General features: G+C 41.0%; 1 protein-coding gene across 1 annotated transcript in view; it reads right to left on the bottom strand.

The window, feature by feature from the left end:
* LOC145391824 (hemicentin-2-like) overlaps positions 1 to 24,237 on the bottom strand; it is a 139,416-nt gene that overhangs the window by 46,806 nt on the left and 68,373 nt on the right. Inside the window, exon 4 of the mRNA XM_080266315.1 lies at positions 6,178 to 6,230. Coding sequence (XP_080122441.1) covers positions 6,178 to 6,230 — 53 coding nt within the window. The remainder of the gene's footprint in view (positions 1 to 6,177; positions 6,231 to 24,237) is intronic.

Below are 24,237 nucleotides of genomic sequence, written 5' to 3'. Positions count from 1 at the left end.
TATCATACCAAGTCTTCATCTTCTCCTGAGCAGCTCCTAAATTCTCTCTCGCCAGCTGTAAAGCAGTGGACAGCCGTTCTTTGAACTTCATCACATACTCCAGCAGGTTGACGTCATCTTCCTCCGACAGCCAGCATTCCTTGAGTATCTTAAGGGGTCCTCTTACTTCATGGCCAAACAGTAGTTCAAAAGGTGAGAAGCCCAGTGATTCATTTGGAGATTCTCTTGCGGCAAATACAACAAATGGAAGACCTTTATCCCAGTCTTTCTGATGTTCCAAACAGTATTTCTTGAGCATCGATTTGAGTGTTTGATGATATCTCTCCAACGCTCCTTGGGTCTGGGGATGGTAAGCTGAAGACGTGATCTGGGTGATGCCCAACTCTTTCAGAGACTGCTTGAAAACATTTGACATGAAATTACTTCCTCGGTCTGACTGTACCTCCTTAGGCAGACCAAACTTTGTGAAGAACCCCAGCATTTCCTTAACCACGTTCTTTGCTGAGATGTTTCTAAGTGGAATGGCTTCAGGATAACGAGTAGCCATGTCAATCATGGTCAACACATAAGAAAATCCTGAAGAAGTCTTAGGAAGAGGGCCCACAATATCCACCAACACACGGGTGAAAGGCGCCTCAAAAGGAGGAATGGGAACTAGAGGTGCAACCTTTTCGGTCTGATTACACTTCCCCACAACTTGACAGGTGTGACAAGACTTACAATACCAGGAAACATCCCTGAAGATACCTGGCCAGTAGAAGTGTTTCAAAATGCGTGCCACAGTCTTCCTCACTCCAAGGTGTCCTGCCAAACTGGAATCATGAGCCACTCTAATGATATCCTGCCTACAAACACGAGGGATGACAACTTGATGTACAACCTCCCATTCACAGTCGGCTGATGCTGTTGGGGGTCTCCACTTCCTCATAAGTACTCCTGACTTTACATAATAACAAGTAGAAGCACCGGCTGACTCTTCTTCACTGTAAGCAGAGTTAGCTAGACCTTTCAACTCAGGGTCAGCAACCTGCAACTCAACCAACTCTTGACGAGACAAATTATCAACACTACGGGGTACTGCCTCATCTGGTGAGTGGTCCAAATTAGCAAGAAAAGTGTCAGCTAGGATAACATCATCATCATCATTATCCTCTAAATCACCAGTAACTTTAGACTTAGCCCTAGTGACAGCACATGCAGGGAACACATCAGGGACATCACAATCCTGGGACGCAGCCACTGGCTCACTAGACAACTGAGGAGCTGGACACACTTGACTTCCACCAATATCATTTCCAAGTAAGAAAGTTACACCTGACATTGGGAGTGTCTCAACCAACCCAACCATAACGGAACCATTAACAAAACCAGACTCTAAATTCACTCTGCACAGAGGGACAGAGAAGTAATTATTCCCTACACCTTGTAAGATTACAGTTTCATCAGAGGAATTAACATTAGAGCCTAGAACACTGGTCAGCATAAGGGATTGGCAAGCATCTGTATCACGATATATTTTAACTGATTTCCTGTCATTACTGTCCAGAGGACTGACAAAACCATCAGACAGGAAATTAGCATATGAACTCTTGAGAGTGTCACCCACGTTACTGCTCAAAAGAGGAGCTCCATCATGAGAATTTAATTTACCCCTCAAAGCAGGTTCAGTTAACTCAGTTAAAGAATTCTGGGAACTCTCAAGAGTGGACACTAGACCAATTGACTGAATATTTAAAGACTCCTTTTTGTTCACATCACGCTGTCTCCTGAAACATCTCTCCGTAGTATGACCAACCTTACTACAATAAGTACATTTACGTTTCTGAAATCTAGAGGTGAAGCTGGTATTTACTTCCTGAGAAACATCATCTTTATTCTCTTTCCTGTTACCTGTACTCTGAGTAGAGGCAACGTACTTACTCTCAGCTTTCCCTTTTTCTCTAGAATGTCTCTTGTGAGTGAGAACATACTCATCAGCTAAAACTGCAGCATCAGACAAATTATCTATTCTTTTCTCATCAAGATATAGGCTTACATCTTTATAAATACACCTCTTGAAATCCTCCAGCAAAATCATCTGCTTAAATTTACCAAAATCAGAATCCACATTCTTAGAATTTAACCACTGCTCTAACAAATCTTCTTTGATTCTTGCATACTCAACATGGGATTGCTTATCTTGCTTGTAAGTTGTCCTAAATTTTACTCTATAAGCTTCAGGAACAAGCTCATAGGCCTTAAGAATCAAGCTCTTTACTACATCATAATTATCAGACTGATCCTGAGGCAAAGATGCATAAGTTACTTGAGCTTTACCGGTGAGGACAGTTTGAAGGAGTACTGGTCAATACTCCTTAGGCCAATTAAAACCTGTAGCTACCCTCTCAAACAACTGAAAATACTTTGTTAAATCAGATTCATTAAAAGGAGGGACAAGTTTAACATTTTTAGCCACATCAAAATCATCAGAGCTAGATGATCCAGTTCCACCTTGTTTCATGCGATACTCATGGTCTGCCTGAATCCTGGCAAGTTCAACTTGTGCCTGTATCTGTGCCTCCTGAATCCGAGCCTGAGATTCCGCCTCCTTAGCCTGAGACTCAGCCTCCTTGGCACGTGCTTGAAATTCAGCCTCCTTAACACGAGACTCCGCCTCCTTAGCACAAGCCTCCTGCAGGGCTAGCTGTAACTTAGCTAATTCAATCTGCGTTTGCTCATTTGGAGGAGTTACATTAAACAAGCTCTTATTAATCATGCCAACAATTTGATCTTTAGAATGATGAGAGTGAACTGCAATTCCCAATTGTTGAGCAACAAGCTTAAGTTCATTCTTTGTTCTGTTTTCTATATCACACACTGTTTGCACATTTGACAAAAAATCTTTGGCTTCATCAAGTGTAGTAATAGTAGCCATCATGAATAAGTAACAGTCACAAAATATCAAGCAATATCCTTATGATAATATCCTGAATATCCTGATAAGAGGTCGCCAAATTTATGTTACGGAACAGAGAAAGATAATGTACACATTAAGTGAGAATACTAAGAGTCACTACTGTCCCGTAAAGTTCCAGGTTCAAAACAAAAGAGTTAGGTAAAATTACAAGTTAAAGTTTAATGCTTAAACTAACAACAAAACATTCAGGACTCATAAGGATAATGTAATGGCAAATAAACAGGTTAAATATATGGTTAACTGCAATAGCCTCTATTAACACGAAATTAGCAAGAGTAAATTTATCTAAGTCAGCCCTGATAAAATGAGATACCAGATAATACTCAGTGAATGCCAGATAAATAATTACAGATACAAACTATTATCAAAAATGACTTACATAAAGAACCCTACATGAATTACAAAAAACTTCACTAGGCCTACAAATTAAACTTATGCTATACAGTACAAGAAAAAAATACAACAGTTATACTCAAATTACACACAGCTGCTAGATGTTTGGAGATTTCTTGAGCACTCACAATAATAATATCTGTACAGGGGAGGACAGAGATGTGAACAAAATGAGGAGCAGATCTAAGTGGCAATGATGCAGAGACTGAGCTCATTATATAGGGGCCAGCAGAGCCTGATACAACTTGTAATAAGGACGCGCAAATGAAGCGATGGGGACAAACGGTCGACAATCCCGCACTGAATAACAGAAAGGACGACTTACTCTACTATAACGGTAGAAGGGGGGGACTGAGGCAGAACACGCTCGTGATCAAACATGCAGCATACTGTGCGTTAAAATTACACAAAGGATGATGAAATCATAGGCTATGTAACAACCCACTAATTTGACTATGAAGTATTTTGTAGCTGTGCTAATGAAGACCAAAACTGAAACACCCGCTCTCACGCACGCATCAACACGTTCACCTTGGCAGCGTCTTAATTTCATGGTTTTTATCTTAGACAGTACTATACAGATCAGGAAAGACTTCTTGAAAAGAGGGGATTAGAATATAGCATTCCTTAACATCTTCTACTTTCACGGTTCTCCTTTAAGCTTAGTTATTTTGTCTAATAGCGGTAAGTGTATATGTAAGGGATGTACTCAACCTTTCTGAGCTATGCTCAAGAAATTGTTTGAATGTGGTTCTCTCTCTCTCTCTCTCTCTCTCGCGCGCGCGCGCCCATATTTATTAAAACTGAAAACTCGGAGGTGAAAATGAACCCCTAATTCTTCACTACCATTCTTGGAACAACTGTGACTTTTAAATGTGCTCAGCCTGTATCCCACTTTAGAGTGTAGTCACGAACCATACAGAAATTTCAGATCTATCGTCACATGCTTATAATATATCGGTAAAATAAGTGAGCTTGTACAGATCAACTTGTTCTTATTTCATACTCTAAAAGCAGCTGTGCCTTTCTTTGTGTGTGTGTGTGTGTGTGTGTGTGTGTGTGTGTGTGTGTGTGTGTGTGTGAGGCAACTTGCAACTCATCTTACCAGCGTAGCTTGGTGGGCGGACAGGTGAGGTCACGGGGTGGGATGGTGGGTGGATGAATGGGTGAGATGGTACAGATTGGGTGAGCAGGATGGGTGTGCAGGGTAGATGGCTGGATGGGTGTGAATGGTGAATGGAGGGGAGTGGGTAAATAGGCACGATGGAGTGAATGGGTACGTGATTGGGATGGGGTTACTCAGGGTGTAGGCAGGCAGAGTGGAGTGACTGGATGTGTGGATGGACAAGCAGGGTGCCTGGAAGAGATGGGTGCGCAGGGTGGGTGGGGCGACAGAGTAGATGTAGTGGGTGGGGTGGATGGGCGACTGGGATAGGCAGAGCAGAGTGGGTGGGTGGTTGAGTTAATGGTGTGGGTATGTGGGCTAGGGTGGGTGGGTGGTTGGGATTTATGGGTTGGTAGGTGTCAACGGACAAGGCAGAAAGATACACGAGATGAGCTGCTATGCATGTGGGTTTGTGACTGGGTGGGAAGGTGGGTGGATAGGGGAAAGTAGGTTCAATGTGGAATTGGGCTATGGCCTAAACAGGCCTGTAGGTAGAAAAGGTACGTGTGGAATAATAAGTTCATGGGGGAATATTTCCCTTGGAGAAATTAACCCAAGCAGAAACATAGGCCCAGTAGGTAATAAAGGGCCATAGCAGAAAGAGGTTCATGTAAGAATATAGATCAGTATGAGTAATTAGCGTTTCCACTTGGGGAGAAAATTGGCCCATGGGGAAGAATAAGTCAATGGTGGAAATATAATAGTGGAAGGAAATAGGTCCACGGATAGAAAACGTCCATGGGTGAAAAATGGGTCGACTGCATGGGAAAAGTATGTCACTGGAAGGATAGAAGATCCATAGAAGTAAATTATGTCTAAAGGAAACAGGTCAATGGAGAAAATCTGTCCAACACGGAAAACAGATTCAGATGAAGATGGGAGAAAGCAAGTTCATGGACGAGGGAAACTGATCCACGCATGAAAATTGGATCATGTGAAAATTGTGACCAAGGGAGAAAGTAAAGTGATGGAAAAAGAGGGTCAAGGGGAAAATAGCTCCATGAAGGAAAATGGGTCCATGAGATGAGATCAGATCCATGGGAAAAAAGAGATGTGGTTGAGGGGGAGGGACTGACCCAGAGCGGATGTTGCCGGAGACGGGCTTATGTTCTTATTACCTCTGCCAAGGAGTTTATGCTTTTGCCGGTTTTGTTTTGTTTTTGTTTGTTTTTCTGTTTGTCTGTTAGCAGAATTACTTAAAAAGTTATGAAGGGATTTTGCTGAACTTATTTTTTTTTATTTTATTTTTTTTTTGAGGGTTAGGGTAATGCCCAAGGAACAATCCATTATATTTTGGTGGTGATCCGGATCATCATCAGGATCCAGGAATTTTTTGAAAGGTTCTTTAGCACTGCGGGATTGTGGCACTTTCAACATTTTTTCCTCTAACTCGGTAAATAATGCCTACATTGCTTGCACCTCCTCCTTGGCGGAGGTTTGCAATCTCGGATTCCTCTTGCCCTGATAATGTGACTCTGTGTACTTAAATAATCTCTGTGGTAAATTTGCAGTGACTAAAACCGACTACAATATCTGGCAGCAGATCAGTGTCATTAATGTCGGATGCTGTAGATTCATCAGACTACTATTCAAAGATCCATGAAAGGAAAATAATGTAAAGAAATAGGACAGAACACCTGTTATCGAGTGGACTCGTACTTACCTGATTTCCACTGATACCCACGCCTCCACTGCTGCCGCTTACTGCCCTCGGCACTGGGGAGAAAAGAACGACACATGAGAACAATGACTGCTGAACAAAAAGGTGTGGAAAAGAAGGGCACAAATAGCTGACTTATACTATCGTTACTCATCCCTATCAGGTATATGAGATCGACGTATGCTTACTTTCTCCTTGTTCTTTGCCCTGTTCTGATAGATGAAAACGTTGATGTAAACAGTCACCGCCCCCATACTGACCTACATACAAAGCTCATCTTCCTGGTGTGCATTACACGTCTCATACACCAGTCCTGTATGAGACAACCCTACCATGTATTCAATATGGACGGTGGGTGTTAGAGCCGAAGTGGTAACATGTAGAGGTGTATGATATGTAGGAGGACTACTGGGCCTTGGGAGCAGGCTGTGAAGCCTATGCCCAGAGTCGAACACATTAAAAAAAAAAAAAAAAACTACCCCCTCACCCATCATCAACCCATTAAGTTTTATCCGCTCGCACACACACACACACACACACACACACACACACACACACACACACACACACACACACACACACACACTCCACGCAGTGAACTCTTAAAAACCTGCGACACCAGTCCTCATACAGTTCCATTCGCATCTTTATAGGAGGAACTCATCCTATCTTGCTCTACTGCCCACAAATACACTAATGATCCAGCATCACAGTCAAAGGGTTATATAGTCACCTTTTCTTCGAACACTTAGTCATTCTGTTTTACTTCGTTCCCTTATCATTGTTATGCAGTATTTCTCTTTCACTTCTTTTCCCCTCTTTCACTTCTTTTCTCCCTCACTGTCATTCAACTTACTTTTTTTTTTTTTATTTCAAACTACTACTCTCCACACTATTTACACCATTTTTGTCACATTTTCTCTCTATATGTAAGTTGCTTAGTCCTTTAGTTTGCTTTTGCTCCACACTGCCTCTATTCATTCCTCCTTTCCCTGCAAGTCTCTCTCTCTCTCTCTCTCTCACTTATAGCTTGGGGCGCACGTTCTAACAAGCCCTTCTGCCTTCCAGCAACGTGTTGTTTAATATGCATAAACCCAAAATACATATACACTGTTTCTTCTTCATCGTTTCCATCTTACCCACAGGGAGAAAGGAGATTACGTAATTTTTCTTTAATTCCTAGAGGCGTAAAATATTTATATGGAAGAAAAATACCCATACATGTATTTTTTTTTTAAATAACTGAGAAGAAAGTATACAAGAATTTCTGTCGAGCTGAAGCTGTTGAACAACCATAAACAAAATTTCGCTGACGCATCTCTACCTGGAGTGGTAATGGAAAGTGTGACGATTTATTCTTTTTTTGTTTAACTGATAGCAATAGGAAGTTCACAAAAAAAGCATTATTAGAAGAATGAATACTCTATAGTTTGTATTCTCTTCCAGTTAAGGGAACTCCCTAACACCTCTTCCTTAGCTATTTATTTTTGGATTTTGTTGGCTAATAGTCTTTTATTCGTTATTTATGCAGAGTATGATGATATCAGAATAAGGAACACAGAGGAGGACGGCAAGGTGTGGTAAGGGTTCGTACCACCATCGGGTAAGGAGACTCCCTAGCACTTCTTCCTTAGCGATTTATTTTTGGATGTGGCTACTTAACAGCGATTTTTATGTTTTTATATGGTCAGTATGGTCAGCAAGGTGTACAGTAATAAGCAAAATAAATCGCTTCGGAAGATGTGTGGGGGAGAATACGGGCCATTTGTGGTTAAAAAGTCACAAGAGTCACTTGAGTATGCAGATCGATCACATACGGCACATGCTCTTTATCCCAGCGGGCATTGAATCGGTCAGGTCTGCTAGAAAATAATAAGTTGGTGCGGAATGAGTGATTGCCTAAGAGAATGCATCTGAGTGACGTGGAGGGGGATGGGGAAGGGGGAAACCAAAGAGATGAAAGAGTGGGATGGAGAGGTACAATTGACAGCATATGAAGTGGGACAGTATCAGCATGTAGCAGAGGTCCAGCATTTGGTACACTTGACAGCCTTGCCATAATCACATATTTACTGGAGGCACTGACATGAAAGAACGGAGATGCCAAATATTACTTGAAATGGCCAAGTAACTGATGCTTGAAGGTGAGAAATTGTAGGTAGACCTCAGCTGCACACACACTATCCCAAGTTTATTTGTGGCTAACTGTACATGAGTGAAGAGGATGTGATGAGGGCAGCTTGATGGAGGAGGACAGAATGACAGACATGTAGGCGATTCGTTTACCTCCACCTCTTCCGGGATTAAGGTGTCTGGCTATAGAGAGATTGAAATATTATTTAAAATCTCCCATGTATTAGATCGGAATCCAAGGAGTGTATAGGAATTATCGACCGTGACTGTATGTTTGCGTCTTTCTCCCTATTAGAATTCAGTTTGCGCACGCACGCGCACGCACACGCGCACGCACGCACACACACACACACACACACTCACACACACACACACACACACACACACACACACACACACACACACACACACACACACACACACACACACACACACACACACACACACACACACACACACACACACACACACACACGTACACTACGTGTCACCAAAAACACTATCATTACCATTATTTTTTTGCCCTTATAACAAGATAAAGCAAGTAACACCATAGCAACTGTGACTATCTAGTTAAATTAAATGTCAGATAATATCAGACAATTAAGATAGTTCTTTACCTTATCGTGGCCCAGATTTTCGTTTTTCTGATGCTTACAACATACACCAGAAGACAGTGCTACGGGAATGCATCCTTTCCATAGCACTTTTTTCTGACTAACATCATATCCTAGTGGTAATCTATTGATACAAATCAACATCCCTGATGGAAAGAAGGTAATTTTAGGCCAAGTAAAAAAAGAATATATATTAATTTTGGAAGATAATTTTAGGCCAAGTTAGAGTAAAATAGTATATATTACTTTTGCAAAACAATGCTTGGGGTGGGCTTTCCCATCCACTTTATTGCTATGATGGCCCAAGTGTCACTCTCTCCCTGGCCACAAAGGCATCGTAAACCTAATGCCAATATTTCGCCCACAGTTCCTCCAGACTCCTTCACATCCTTGCTTTCCTTCTTCTTCCATCTCCCTCCCTCCCTCACACACTCTTCCTTCTTGCCCTTCACATTTTCTCTCTTCCCCCTTACGCTTTCCGCTTTTCTCGTCCAATTTTTCCTTTCATTGCTGCATTCCTACACCTGTTCCTCCTTCCATCCTTGCTTCCATCTCCCAATTTCCAACCAGATCTTCCCTCACTCCCTCTTCTCCTTCTTTTGCTTTGTTTCTTTCTTCCCTGTTCTCCGCTTCATTCTTCTTTCACATCTTTCTTCCCATTCATTTTCTCCTCCTTTTTCTTTCTTTTTCTTCTTTTTTTCATCATCCTTCATTCCCTCCTCCATCTCTGCTTCCTCTTTCTTCCCTCCCCCCTGTCTTCCTTTCTTTCTTTCCACCTTCCTTCCTTCCTTCATTCATTCATTCAGGAATCATTCAGTCTTTCCTTCTTACCTTCCTTCCTTGGCTCCTCTTCTTCCCTTCCATATCTTCTTATCTCCCTGCATCAAGCTTTGACTCTCATTCCTGCCTTCCCTCTTTTCTTCCTTCCTTTCTTCTTTTCCTACCCTTCGATCCTTCCTTTTTTTCTTCCTCCTTTTTCTGGGTAATTGAAGACTTTTCTTCCTTCCGTCCTTCCCGCCTCCCTTTCTTCCTTCCCCCCTTCCTTCTTTTCCTCCCTTCCTTCTATCCTTCCCTCCCTCCTTCCTTTCCTCCCTTCCTTCTATCCTTCCCTCCCTTCCTTCTATCCTTCCCTCCCTTCCTTCTATCCTTCCTTCCATCCTTTCCTCTTTTCTTCCCTCTATCTCATACCCTCCTTCCTTTCTCACTTTACAATTCTTCCTTCAGTTCCTTCCACTTCTCGTCTCTCTTTTCCGTTCATGTCCTTCTTTTTTATATCCTTTCCTTCCTGTCTTTCTCTTTCCTTCACATTTAATAACCTCCTTCCTTCCTTCTGTCCTTCTCCCGCTTCTCTGCCTCCAATCCTTGCCTAACTCTCAGCTTCCTTCCTTCTTTTCCTTCAGATTTTCCCTTTCCTTCTCTCTGTCTCCTCATCTCAGCTTCCTTTCCATCTTTCTCTCTCATACCCTTCTTTCTTCCTTCCTTTCTTCATTCTTCTGTTTTTACTTGTTTCCTTCCTTCCTTCCTTACTGCCATACTTGCTTGCTTGCCAGCTTGTGTTCCTACCTTACGTCCTGCAATCCTACTTTCCTTCTTCTTTCCTTATTTCCCTCCTTCCTTCTTTCTTTCCTTCCTCCCTCCCTCTTATCCTTCCTTCCTACCTTTCTTTCTTCTCTCTCTGCCAGACTCTCAGCTTGGGCTCTTTTACACACTCTTTCTTGCCTTTCATTTCCTCTTTTACTCTTGCTGTCTCCATATCCTTTTGTTTTTTTGCTGTTTGTGCCTCTTTATACCCATGCCTCTGCTCGCTTGTTTTTCTTTATACTCTCTCTCTCTCTCTCTCTCTCTCTCTCTCTCTCTCTCTCTCTCTCTCTCTTTCGTCATCGTGCCTTTATCTTATTTCTCAGCAATGAATGCATACATAATTGGTAGACCACCGCTAGTCTTCTTGAGTACAGTATGTTCCCCCATTGTCTGCACTATATTCAGCATGGTGTGTGTGTGTGTGTGTGTGTGTGTGTGTGTGTGTGTGTGTGTGTGTGTGTGTGTGTGTGTGTGTGTGTGCCCTATGTATACGTGTAAGCAATGTCTTCTGGGATAAGTGTTCCAAAGATTAGGCTTTATCAGTATGGCCAGAATTCTGAAATGTTTATGAAGTGTAATAACTGAAGTCCTTATGGGTGATTTATGAGGCAGACCATTATCGTCATAATGTCATCAGCAAATATAACACCACTGACACTATTAGATCCCTACTGGTATACACCGACATTTATTACTTGAAATTATGGAAATGATAACCTTCTGAATTTTGCCATACACCATGGAATACCGTGTAAGCCTATTTACAGGACTGTCCATGCTATACGCCTGCCTGTCTTATGTGTTATCCAGATGGGTCACTCTGCTGGTAGGCTACAAGGCTTGGATATTTTCCATGCTTTACGAAATTTCTTCTGAACCATGCTATGAATGTACGTAAAAACAAGACAGTGTAAGTATTAATAGTGATATGGAAACAAACTGATACAGGGTAGTCACTGGAAAAGCTACATGAGCCATCCCTAGAGCACACTCGTACAAGACATCGGGTGTAGTATATGGACTGCGTTGTGCATATGCAAATGAAAAATGCAGAGTTTGTAGTATTATCATGTATTTTATTATTAGTATAGTTTGTTTCTTAAATTACACTCTATTGCACCTATAAAATATCTTCCAAATCAGGGACTTTCAAAATAGGGTTTGTAAATCCTCAAGGTCACACAAGAGGGTTACCAGGGGGTACATTGATTGTTGGTGAAAAACTAGTGTAAAGTATACTAATCCTTACAATATCATTCATGAAATAGTAATGAGATCTGAGAACCTAATTTCCAAAAATCGTGCATATCATTCACATTCACATGCAATAATGGTTGTCTTGATTATTATACTGTGCTATTTTTGACACAGTGTTGTAATATAATGTTCATTATTATATACTTGAAAAAGTATATAATAATGAACATTTTATTCCAACAGCTACTGTGTTGCCCTTCTATACTGGATTAATGGAGTGCTGTTATATTATTCAGTGCCTCAGTCGTGGGAGTACGCGTCGATGATCAGACAACTTAGAGGGTATATGGTTGCTAAGAAAAAGTCCGGGAACTTCTTTTCTAGAGATTTCAGCCTTGCAAGGTATTGTTTCCACCGACATTACTATTCGACTCAATGATCTACGGTCTAGGGCAGCAGTTCCCAAACAGTGGACCATGGCCCCGAGGAGGAGGTGTCGAGTACAACTCTTATGTGTGGGGAGGCTTCCCACATACAGCTCGTCTCAGTAGGGTGGAGTCAAAGGCTTTTCGTCTCATCAACTCTCCTCCTCTTACCGGCTCCCTTCAATCTCTGTCTCTACGCCGCACTGTTGCATCTTTATCTCTTTTCTATCGCTACTTCAATGGTCACTGTTTCTCTGAACTGTCTGCCTGCATCCCTGTACCTCTACGACGGGTGTGTAGCACCCGTCTAGCAACAAACTCTCATCCCTTTTCTGTCCAGCTCTTTAATGCAAGACTTAACTGTTACTCCCAGTCCTTCATTTATGCAACAGGTCAACTCTGGAACTGTCTCCCTCTGTCTTTATTTCCTACTTCCTATGATCTCCAGTCTTTCAAATGCAGTGTGTCCAGGCATCTCGAAATGACCGGATCTTGAATTTGGCTCTCTTCTATATTGTTTTTTTGTTTTGTTTTTTTTGGAAGGAACGGTTTGCGAGCTCCTGGCCTTTGGTTCCTTCTCTCTTACATTAAAAAAATATATATCTGAGATGGTCTGGAGTCACTAAATATAGATTTTCGCCATCAGTTTCCTGAGGAAGCATATCAAGGAATCCTGTTTCCATTTTCATGCACAGCGTACCAAGTAAGTGTCCAAGATGAATCCAGGAACTATGAAGCGATTCATTTGCCAAGGACACATTCGAAGGAGGAGTTGACAAAGTTTTGGATGAGAACAGAAAATTACCGTCTTATCCTGAAAGTGGGTGTTTGGATATGTCTGGGATTGCAGTATTCGTGTTTTGACAACGCAGAGTATGTCATGTTCTTAATTACCAAACCGCAACAGCATAATTAGTTCCAAGAGAAAGATGACTACTTTTGTGCCCAAGTTATGACTCAAGCACTGATAGCCAACTTGGTGGTAAAAATCAAATCACAGCTGTACCGCTGAGTTGTCGGTACTCCCTTAAAAGTGTTGTTTTACGTGCTTGAGTCTCGTCTCGACTTCTAATTAACCGAGTTGCTACAGTTTTATTATCCAACATACTCATTCGAGCTATGTTGCTATCTTGCTTCTTCATATGAAAATGTGGAGAGGGCTACGTGTGTTGCGGTTTTTTGTCTAGCGTTCACAATAAATAAAAAGGGAACCACTGATCTACAGTAGGGTACGAGGAGATTTTTGTGACTCGTTGTCATAATCTTAATTTTCTGAGATTTTTTAAAAATGAAATAAGTATTGTTCTTAATATCACTTCAGTCCGGTGACATGTTTTGTGTTTATTCTTGCTACCGTTAGGCAATTTCTTTCAGATTAGGGGAGACTTTTCGTACTAGGGATGTTAGACTGAGCTTCAAGTAGCTCCTTCTCTACAAGACGTTCCCCCTGACGCACAAAAACTAATCATCTGGTGGCAGTAAAAAATAAAACAGAAAAAGGTCGTTGGACTGAACAGATTACAGCCAAATCTAGACAGGACTGAAAGGTCTGTGTAGTCTGTTTATGCCTGTCTTCTCTATTGCCCAATTTTCTCTTCCCCTTCCTATCGTTCTTCTTCCTCCTTCCTCCACACTATTTTCTCCCGTCTCCTTCCATTTCTCTTCCTCCTCCTCGTCCTCCCTCCTTCCTTATTCCACGCCCCTTATTGTCTCCCTCCTCCTCTTTCATCCCCCTCCATCCTTCATCCCATAATCCCTTCCTGTCCTACTTTTCACTCCCCCTCATTTTTCTCACGTCCTCTTATCATCTTCCATCCCTCCTTCCCTCCCTTGCCTTCCGTCTTTATCATCCACACTTCCTGTTTCATACCTCCTTTGTCTCATCTCTTTCTCTTCTTTCTCCCTTTCCTCACACTCCTTTCTGTCTATCCCTCTCTTCCCAGCTTCACAATCCACGCTCCCTCGTTCATTCAACCTGTGTCTCATCTCTTCTCTTCTTTCTTTCTTTTATGTCACTTTTTCCCTCCACATCTGTTCGTAACTGTTTAGTCCTCGTCCTCGTCTTCTTCCATCTTCCATCGTCTTCTTCTTCCTCTTCTGCCTCCTCTTTATCCTGCTTTCTTTCTTCCTCTTCTTCTTCTACTTCTTCTTCTTCTTCCTCTTCTTCTTCTTCCTCCTCCTCCTCTTCTAACAAAATCAGGTTACATTATTTCTTTTTGACGATTCCTGTTACTGGCAGGGGCCGGCCTACAATTGCCTTTGTCTCCGAGTTACTTAAGACACTGTACCCCAGCCAAGACCTGGTTCAAACTAGAAATGGCTCTAGCAATCTTCTCTGTGTCTAACAGGATACTATGCGATGTCACCTGGTCATACCTCTGTTTAGGGTACTTTTGGGGACCTGTGTAGGCCCTTTCAGGCCCTACTTGATTATCGTGTGCCAGCCAGTCTGGTGCCTGTTAGCTGGACCACGCCTATAATCACTATGCTATGCGAATAATTGTTGCATGTGTGTGTGTGTGTGTGTGTGTGTGTGTGTGTGTGTGTGTGTGTGTGTGTGTGTGTGTGTGTGTGTGTGTGTGTCCACATTTGACACTTGAATTTCTAAGTGCTATACATCAGAAGACGCGGATTGATGAGCTGACAACGATGGTGTAAGTAATAACTCCTTGCAGTCAGTTGCACACGAACCAAGCTCACTTTTGTGCCAGATTTTACGGTAAACACTGGGAACCTTATACAGATCAAACTGCTGGGTGAAGTGAGCTGAAAATTTGCATGGGCATACCCAGTATATCAGAGATAGTGCATGTCAAGCTTGGTGTCAGTGCGTGTCTCGGGGGCCGCATGGCAAATAGTATTGTTAAACTCATCCCTATTTTTAAATTTAGTCTTCGAGCATGCCATGCATGTCAACTGATAATCCCATAAAGGTTATGAACTCATGAACAAAGCTGCCAGTTGTAATGGTAACTCTGTACTCCTCAGTGAAATATTTTTATCCATCCCGCTTCACTTTCATTATCTTATCGTGCGAACATACATGATTTAAGACTTAATATCCAGGGCAGTGCCCTCAGCAGAAGCAAGCACTTGGCGGCCGGCTTGTTGTCATACTGTAGGACTAAATAATATGTGATTCATGTGCAGAAACTCTAGAAGTATTTTATACACACCGGTATATATATATATATATATATATATATATATATATATATATATATATATATATATATATATATATATATATATATATATATATATATATATATATATATATATATATATATATATATATATATATATATATATATATATATATATATATATATATATATATATATATATATATATATATATATATATTGTTACATAGCCTATGATTCATCCTTTGTGTAATTCTAACGTACAGTATGCTGCATGTTTGATCACGAGCATGTTCTACCTCACTCCCCCCGTCCTCTCTTATAGTAAAGTCGTTCTTTCTGTTGTTCAGAGCAGGATTGTCAACTCTTTGTCCCCTCTGGCTTCATTTGCACATCCTTCTTACAAGTTGTATCAAGCTCTGCCGGCCCCTATATAATGAGCTCAGTCTCTGCATTATTGCCACTTAGATCTACTCCTCATTTTGTTCACATCTCTGTCCTCCCCTGTACAGTTGTTATTATTGTGAGTGCTCAGGAAGTCTCCAACCATCTAGCAGCTGTGTAATTTGAGTATAAGTGTTATTGCATTTTTTTCTTGTACTGTGTAGCATAAGGTGTTAATTCTTAGGCCTAGTAAGGTTTTTGTGATTCATGTGTTTTTTTATGTCAGTCATTTTTGATAATATTTTGTATCTGTAATAATATATCTTGCATTCACTGAGTATTATCTGGTATTTTCATTTTATCAGGTCTGACTTAGATAAATTTACTCTTGCTAATTTCGTGTTAATAGAGGCTATTGCCGTTAACCATATATTTAACCTGTTTTATGCCATTACATTATCCTTATGAGTCCTGAATGTTTAGTTGTTAGTTTGAGCATTAAACTTTAACTTGTAATTTTACATAACTCTTTTGTTTTGAACCTGGAACTTTACGGGACAGTAGTGATTTTTAGTATTCTCACTTAAAGTGTACATTATCTTTCTTTGTTCCGTAACATAAATTTGGCGACCTCTTATCAGGATATTCAGGATATTATCATAAGGATATTGGTTGATATTTTGTGACTGTGATTTATTCATGATGTCTACTCTTACTACACTTGATGAAGCCAAAGATTTTTTGTCAAATGTGCAAACAGTGTGTGATGTAGAAAACAGAACAAAGAATGAACTTAAGCTTGTTGCACAAGATTGGGAATTGCTGTTCGCTCTCATCATTCTAAAGATCAAATTGTTGACATGATTAATGAAAGCTTGTTTAATGTAACTCCTCGAAATGAGCAAACGCAGATTGAATTAGCTAAGTTACAGCTAGCCCTGCAGGAGGCCCGTGCTAAGGAGGCTGAATTTCAGGCAAATGCTAAGGAGGCTGAGTTTCAGGCTCGTGCTAAGGAGGCTGAGTTTCAGGCACAAGTTGAACTTGCTAGGATTCAGGCAGACCATGAGTATCGCATGAAACAAGGTGGAACTGGATCATCTAGCTCTGATGATTTTGATGTGGCTAAAAATGTTAAACTTGTCCCTCCTTTTAATGAATCTGATTTAACAAAGTATTTTCAGTTGTTTGAGAGGGTAGCTACAGGTTTTAATTGGCCCAAAGAGTATTCGCCAGTACTCCCTCAAACTGTTCTCACCGGTAAAGCTCAAGTAACTTATGCATCTTTCCCTCAGGATCAATCTGATAATTATGATGTCGTTAAGAGCTTGATTCTTAAGGCCTATGAGCTTGTTCCTGAAGCCTATAGAGTAAAATTTAGGACAACTTATAAGCAAGATAAGCAATCCCATGTAGAGTATGGAAAAATCAAAGAAGATCTGTTAGAGCAGTGGTTAAATTCTAAGAATGTGGGTTTTGATTTTGACAAATTTAAGCAGATGATTTTGCTGGAGGACTTCAAAAGGTGTATTTATAAAGATGTAAGCCTATATCTTGATGAGAGAAGAATAGATAATTTGTCTGATGCTGCAGTTTTAGCTGATGAATATGTTCTCACTCACAAGAGATATTCTAGAGAAAAGAGGAAAGCTGAGAGTAAGTACGTTGCCTCTACTCAGAGTACAGGTAACAGGAAAGAGAATAAAGATGATGTTTCTCAGGAAGTAAATACCAGCTTCACCTCTAGATTTCAGAAAAGTAAATGTACTTATTGTAGTAAGCTTGGTCATACTACAGAGAAATGTTTCAGGAGACAGCGTGATGTGAACAAAAAGGAGTCTTTAAATATTCAGTCAATTGGTCTAGTGTCCACCCTTGAGAGTTCCCAGAATTCTTTAACTGAGTTAACTGAACCTGCTTTGAGGGGTAAATTAAATCCTCATGATGAAGCTCCTCTTTTGAGCAGTAACGTGGGTGACACTCTCAAGAGTTCATGTGCTAATTTCCTGTCTGATGGTTTTGTCAGTCCTCTGGACAGTAATGACAGGAAATCAGTTAATATATATCGTGATACAGGCGCTTGCCAATCCCTTATGCTGACCAGTGTTCTAGGCTCTAATGTTAATTCCTCTGATGAAACTGTAATCTTACAAGGTGTAGGGAATAATTACTTCTCTGTCCCTCTGTGCAGAGTGAATTTAGAGTCTGGTTTTGTTAATGGTTCTGTTATGGTTGGGTTGGTTGAGACACTCCCAATGTCAGGTGTAACTTTCTTACTTGGAAATGATATTGGTGGAAGTGAAGTGTGTCCAGCTCCTCAGTTGTCTAGTGAGCCAGTGGCTGCGTCCCAGGATTGTGATGTCCCTGATGTGTTCTCTGCATGTGCTGTCACTAGGGCTAAGTCTAAAGTTACTGGTGACTTAGAGGATAATGATGATGATGATGTTATCCTAGCTGACACTTTTCTTGCTAATTAGGACCACTCACCAGATGAGGCAGTACCCCGTAGTGTTAATAATTTGTCTCATCAAGAGTTGGTTGAGTTGCAGGTTGCTGACCCTGAGTTGAAAGGTCTAGCTAACTCTGCTTGCAGTGAGGAGGAGTCAGCTGGTGCTTCTACTTGTTTTTATATAAAGTGAGGAGTACTTATGAGGAAGTGGAGACCCCCAGCAGCATCAGCCGACTGTGAATGGGAGATTGTACATCAAGTTGTCATCCCTCGTGTTTGTAGGCAGGATATCATTAGAGTGGCTCATGATTCCAGTTTGGCAGGACACCTTGGAGTGAGGAAGACTGTGGCACGCATTTTGAAACACTTCTACTGGCCAGGTATCTTCAGGGATGTTTCCTGGTATTGTAAGTCTTGTCACACCTGTCAAGTTGTGGGGAAGTGTAATCAGACCGAAAAGGTTGCACCTCTAGTTCCCATTCCTCCTTTTGAGGCGCCATTCACCCGTGTGTTGGTGGATATTGTGGGCCCTCTTCCTAAGACTTCTTCAGGATTTTCTTATGTGTTGACCCTGATTGATATGGCTAATCGTTATCCTGAAGCCATTCCACTTAGAAATATCTCAGCAAAGAACGTGGTTAAGGAAATGCTGGGTTCTTCACAAAGTTTGGTCTGCCCAAGGAGGTACAGTCAGACCGGGGAAGTAATTTTATGTCAAATGTTTTCAAGCAGTCTCTGAAAGAGTTGGGCATCACCCAGATCACGTCTTCAGCTTACCATCCCCAGACCCAAGGAGCGTTGGAGAGACATCATCAAACACTCAAATCGATGCTCAAGAAATACTGTTTGGAACATCAGAAAGACTAGGATAAAGGTCTTCCATTCGTTGTATTTGCCGCAAGAGAATCTCCAAATGAATCACTGGGCTTCTCACCTTTTGAACTACTGTTTTGCTATGAAGTAAGAGGACCCCTTAAGTTACTCAAGGAATGCTGGCTGTCGGAGGAAGATGACGTCAACCTGCTGGAGTATGTGATGAATCTCAAAGAACGGCTGTCCACTGCTTTACAGCTGGTGAGAGAGAATTTAGGAGCTGCTCAGGAGAAGATGAAGACTTGGTATGATAAGAAGTCCAGGTTACGCCACTTTCAGCCAGGAGATCAGGTTTTGATTCTGGTACCGGTGCATGGGCAACCTCTTCAAGCCAAGTTTAGTGGTCCTTATTTCGTGGAGAAGAAACTCAGTGATGTCAACTATGTCATCGCCAAACCAGATCGTAGAAAGAACAAGCAACTTTGTCACATCAACATGCTAAAGTTATATCACAGGCGGGACGAAAATAATCCAGTCTGCACTGTAGGTGTTCCACCCGAGTCTGCAAGTGAAGCTCTCCCATGCAGTATGAGCCTGAGTGATAGTTTGGGGAAGAATCCTGATATCATGAATGATCTTCAGACTAAGCTTTCTCATCTACCTCCCGAGGAAAGGCAGGAGTTTTCGGCATTACTGCAGGAGTACCCGGAAGTGTTCCGTGCCACTCCAGGAAAAACCACTGTGTTGATGCATGATGTCGATGTTGGAGACGCAAAGCCAATTAAACTGCCTCCTTTCCGTGTGAACCCAGTGAAAGTTCCTCTCATCGAGAAGGAGCTTGGCTACCTGTTGGACCACAAGATGATTTAGCCCTGTCAGAGCGAGTGGAGTTCTCCTGTCACTCTAGTCCCTAAGCCAGGTGGGTCACAGCGGCTTTGCATCGACTACAGACGTGTTAATCAGATAACCAAAACAGACACTTACCCTCTCCCTCGTGTGGAAGATTGCATAGACAGGATCGAAAGGGCTAGGTGCATGGGTAAGTTTGATTTGTTAAAGGGATACTGGCAAGTACCTATGACTGAACGTGCTAGGGAGATCTCATGTTTTGTAACACTAGGAAAGACTTTTGTATGTTCTGTAATGCCATATGGTATGAAGAATGCACCAGCCACTTTTCAGAAGCTCATGAATGTTGTAACAGAGGGTTTGGCAGGGTGTGTTGTTTATATTCATGATGTATTAATCATCAGCGACAACTGGAAAGATCACCTATGCCATGTCAGTAAATTTCTTGAGCGTTTGGTTCAGGCTAATCTTGCAGCTAATTTATCAAAGTGTGAGTTTGGTCAAGCTAAAGTTCAGTACCTTGGGTACGTAATTGGTGATGGACATGTTGCACCACCAGGAGCTAAGGTTCAGGTTATAAGTGATCTTCCCAGACCTAAAAGTAGGAAAGAGCTCCAAAGATTTTTGGGAATGGTAGGTTCTTACAAGAGATTTGTTCTTAACTTTTCAATTATTGTATCACCACTTACAGACCTACTGAAAAAGGGAGTTAAATTTGTCTGGACCGATAACTGTGAATCCTCTTTCAACAGACTTAAAGCTATCCTATTCAGTCAGCCAGTGCTCGCTACTCCAAATTTTGCTAAGCCTTTTAAGATGGCTGTTGATGCAAGTGATACAGGAGCTGGGGCTGTTTTGCTGCAAGAGGATGATCAGGGTATTGAACACCCTGTATCTTATTATAGTAAGAAGTTCACTCCACCTCAAAAGAACTACTCAACTATTGAGGAAGAGCTTTTGGCCTTGATTTTGGGTTTACAGCATTTTTCATTTTATTTGTGTTCTGGTTTTGACCCTATAGTCATTTATACCGATCATAACCCACTGAAATTCCTTAGTAAGTTTAAAGATAAAAATCAAAGATTGACAAGATGGAGTCTACTTCTTCAGGAGTATTCATTAGACATATAACATGTCAAGGGGAAAGAGAATGTTATTGCAGATTGTTTATCTAGACTTTAGACAGATTGTTTTAGAGTAATAAGAAATTTCCTTTGTAAATTTCTTTTTTCTTTGTGGGGAGGTGTTACATAGCCTATGATTTCATCATCCTTTGTGTAATTCTAACGTACAGTATGCTGCATGTTTGATCACGAGCGTGTTCTACCTCACTCCCCCCTTCCTCCCTTATAGTAGAGTAAGTCGTTCTTTCTGTTGTTCAGAGCAGGATTGTCAACTCTTTGTCCCCACTGGCTTCATTTGCGCGTCCTTCTTACAAGTTGTATCAAGGTCTGCCGGACCCTATATAATGAGCTCAGTCTCTGCATTATTGCCACTTAGATCTACTCCTCATTTTGTTCACATCTCTGTCCTCCCCTGTACAGTTGTTATTACTGTGAGTGCTCAGGAAGTCTCCAACCATCTAGCAGCTGTGTAATTTGAGTATAAGTGTTATTGGATTTTTTTCTTGTACTGTGTAGCATAAGGTGTTAATTCTTAGGCCTAGTAAGGTTTTTATGTTTCATGTGTTTTTTATGTCAGTCATTTTTGATAACATTTCGTATCTGTAATAATATATCTTGCATTCACTGAGTATTGTCTGGTATTTTCATTTTATCAGGGCTGACAGATAAATTTACTCTTGCTAATTTCGTGTTAATAGAGGCTATTGCAGTTAACCACATATTTAACCTGTTTTTTGCCATTACATTATCCTTATGAGTCCTGAATGTTTAGTTGTTAGTTTGAGGATTAAACTTTAACTTGTAATTTTACCTAACTCTTTTGCTTTGAACCTGGAACTTTACGGGACAGTAGTGATTTTTAGTATTCTCACTTAAAGTGTACATTATCTTTCTCTGCTCCGTAACAATATATATTGATATATATTGCATAATTTTCACTTAAAGATACAAATACAAACAGCAGGCAACTGTATAACAACAACCGCGAATAATTTCTCAGCTTGCAGACGTATGGTATCAGAAGCACACCCCAGTCGGCAGGACCCCTGACTGACTACTCTCACGTGTCTTTATGAACTGAGGGATGAGCGTATGTGGCCCCTATTCTTTATCCTGATCCCACCTATTACTAACCGACATTATACTTTAGTCGAGCCTTTTAGAGGGTCAGGCAAATATAGCAAATGCTTTTCTAGTTCTACTCCTCATTTCATCATATAAAGACTCGGGTTCCTGAGACTCACTCTCAGCTGTACAAAACTGGCTGTAGAGAGCAAAAGCAAAATTAAAGTTATTCCAACCGTGACAGGATTAATGTAGCAGTATTACACTATTAGGCTTCAGTTTTCACTCCAAATTGAATAAAAGTTTTATGTACCAGCTAGAAAAGAATAACAGTCACTTCGACAGGTGTTTTATGAAATCGTGGATTCATACAGTATACGCATTTTCTACGGAAGTGCAGATTTTCTTATTTAAAAAAATTTATGCTTATTATTGCATCATATGCATGTTTTTCGTGTACTTCTTCCTTTAGCTAAGTATTAATGTCTGTTGCCCTCTGCGCACCATGGTAACGGGAAATGGGATACTGAAGCAGAATTATATTTAGATCTCGTTTTGGGCATATCACTTAATTTCCAACATAATCTGCAAAATGCACACATTTACCATCCTGCGGTGGGTCAGTTATCAGAACTTCAATGTAGCAATCTTCAACATCTGCAGGGTCCCTGTTGTTGTCTTTATATATTTACTAACGCCGAGATTTTGTATCATGTGCCATCTCTAGTGTGAATCTTCATCATTTGGAGAGTTAATGTAAATATTTATCTTAGAACGCTGTGCATGGGATAGCACTATATTCATACACAAAAGTATATCTATTCTTGCCATGAAACGAGAACCAGAAGAAGTCATGTGCTATCATTAATTCTTCCTTTACTCTATCTAGGCCAAAAATTGCCATCTCTTGATACTAAATGCCGAGCTGTAACAAGACTTTTACATTATATTGTATTGTTAGTTGCAAAGAAGTGTAATGGGAAGGAAGCAGAGCCGCAATACTGTCTTTTTCTGCCACTGATCTACGTGAAAATACTGCAAAAGGGCGAAAAACTGGACTAAGTTAAGGCGAAATGAGTATAGTCATCTACCCTTAAGCAAATTGCGCACTACGAGATGCCATATTTTTCCTTGTCTCATCTTTAAGAGTTTAACTGATTGACCGGTCCTCCTGGCCTGACGCTGCTGAAGTTCTTTGTAAAACTTGTCATTGAAATCAGGATGGGAAAATTCAGCAACAGCTCCGCACTTTTGATGATACGTTTTCAAGTGGTTTTAAACAAGAATCTCATTTGTAATCAGCGCATTTGTATTAAGCCCCATCCAACTATGAGATGTTTTATTACACACCCGGTATGATTCCATCTCTGAATAATTTGACCGCACGCACGCACGCACACGCACGTGCACACACACACACACACACACACACACACACACACTCTCTCTCTCTCTCTCTCTCTCTCTCTCTCTCTCTCACTCTGTCTGATATGGTACAGGAAGTCACCCCCTTCTCTCTCTCAGTGCCAGGGAAGTAACAAGAGAGGAAGACTGAGCACTACGAGGAAGTCGAGCATGAGGAGAAAAAAATAAAAATGGCCTTAAGGAGGAGGAGGACGAGGACGAGGACGAGGACGAGGACGAGAAGGAGGAGGACGACGAGGAAGAAGAGGAAAAGATAGAGGATGAGGGAGGGGTAGATAGAAAAGCAGGAAGTTTGTAAAGTGTGTGCCCAGTGGCCCGTAATGTATCACAAGGAAGTGGATCAGTATTTATGTCTGCAAGAGTGCATAAAAATTATAAAATTGCTTGGATCATTATTTACTTCTCGACAGTTTACTTAAAAGAGACTGAATTTTCTTTTAACCCTCAGATGCCTTGAAGTTTCGCTGTGGCGGTAAAGTTTTCTAATGTTGTGCTTTTTCAGCTCTAACTTGGCTTAGATTTTCGTCCTTTTGCTGTTTATTTCACGTTGCTCAATGGCTGAAAAAGACGATATTAGGGTTCCACATCCTTTCCATAACACTGCTTCATGACTGGCATTATATCTTAATGTTAATCTCTAGTTACCTCTCGGTATTGAAGGTGGAGAGATTATAAAAGTAGGACAGGTTCTAATAAAGACTATAGTCAGAATAACATTCAGCAGATAAGTCGTCCCTCGAGATTTAAGGGATATGAAAATGTATCCCTGTCTAACCCTGTATATTTAAGCGAGGCAGCACTTCCTACTTGCTGTATAGGAAAAATATAGCCGAATCACCATTTTTTATTATTGCCTGT

This window comes from Coenobita brevimanus, chromosome 2, assembly GCF_032717465.1.
Source record: "Coenobita brevimanus isolate Jiangsu-jjx chromosome 2, ASM3271746v2, whole genome shotgun sequence".
Classification (NCBI taxonomy): Eukaryota; Metazoa; Arthropoda; class Malacostraca; order Decapoda; family Coenobitidae; genus Coenobita; species Coenobita brevimanus.
The sequence above is the reverse complement of the archived record's forward strand: the minus strand, read 5'-3'. Positions and strand labels throughout refer to the sequence as shown.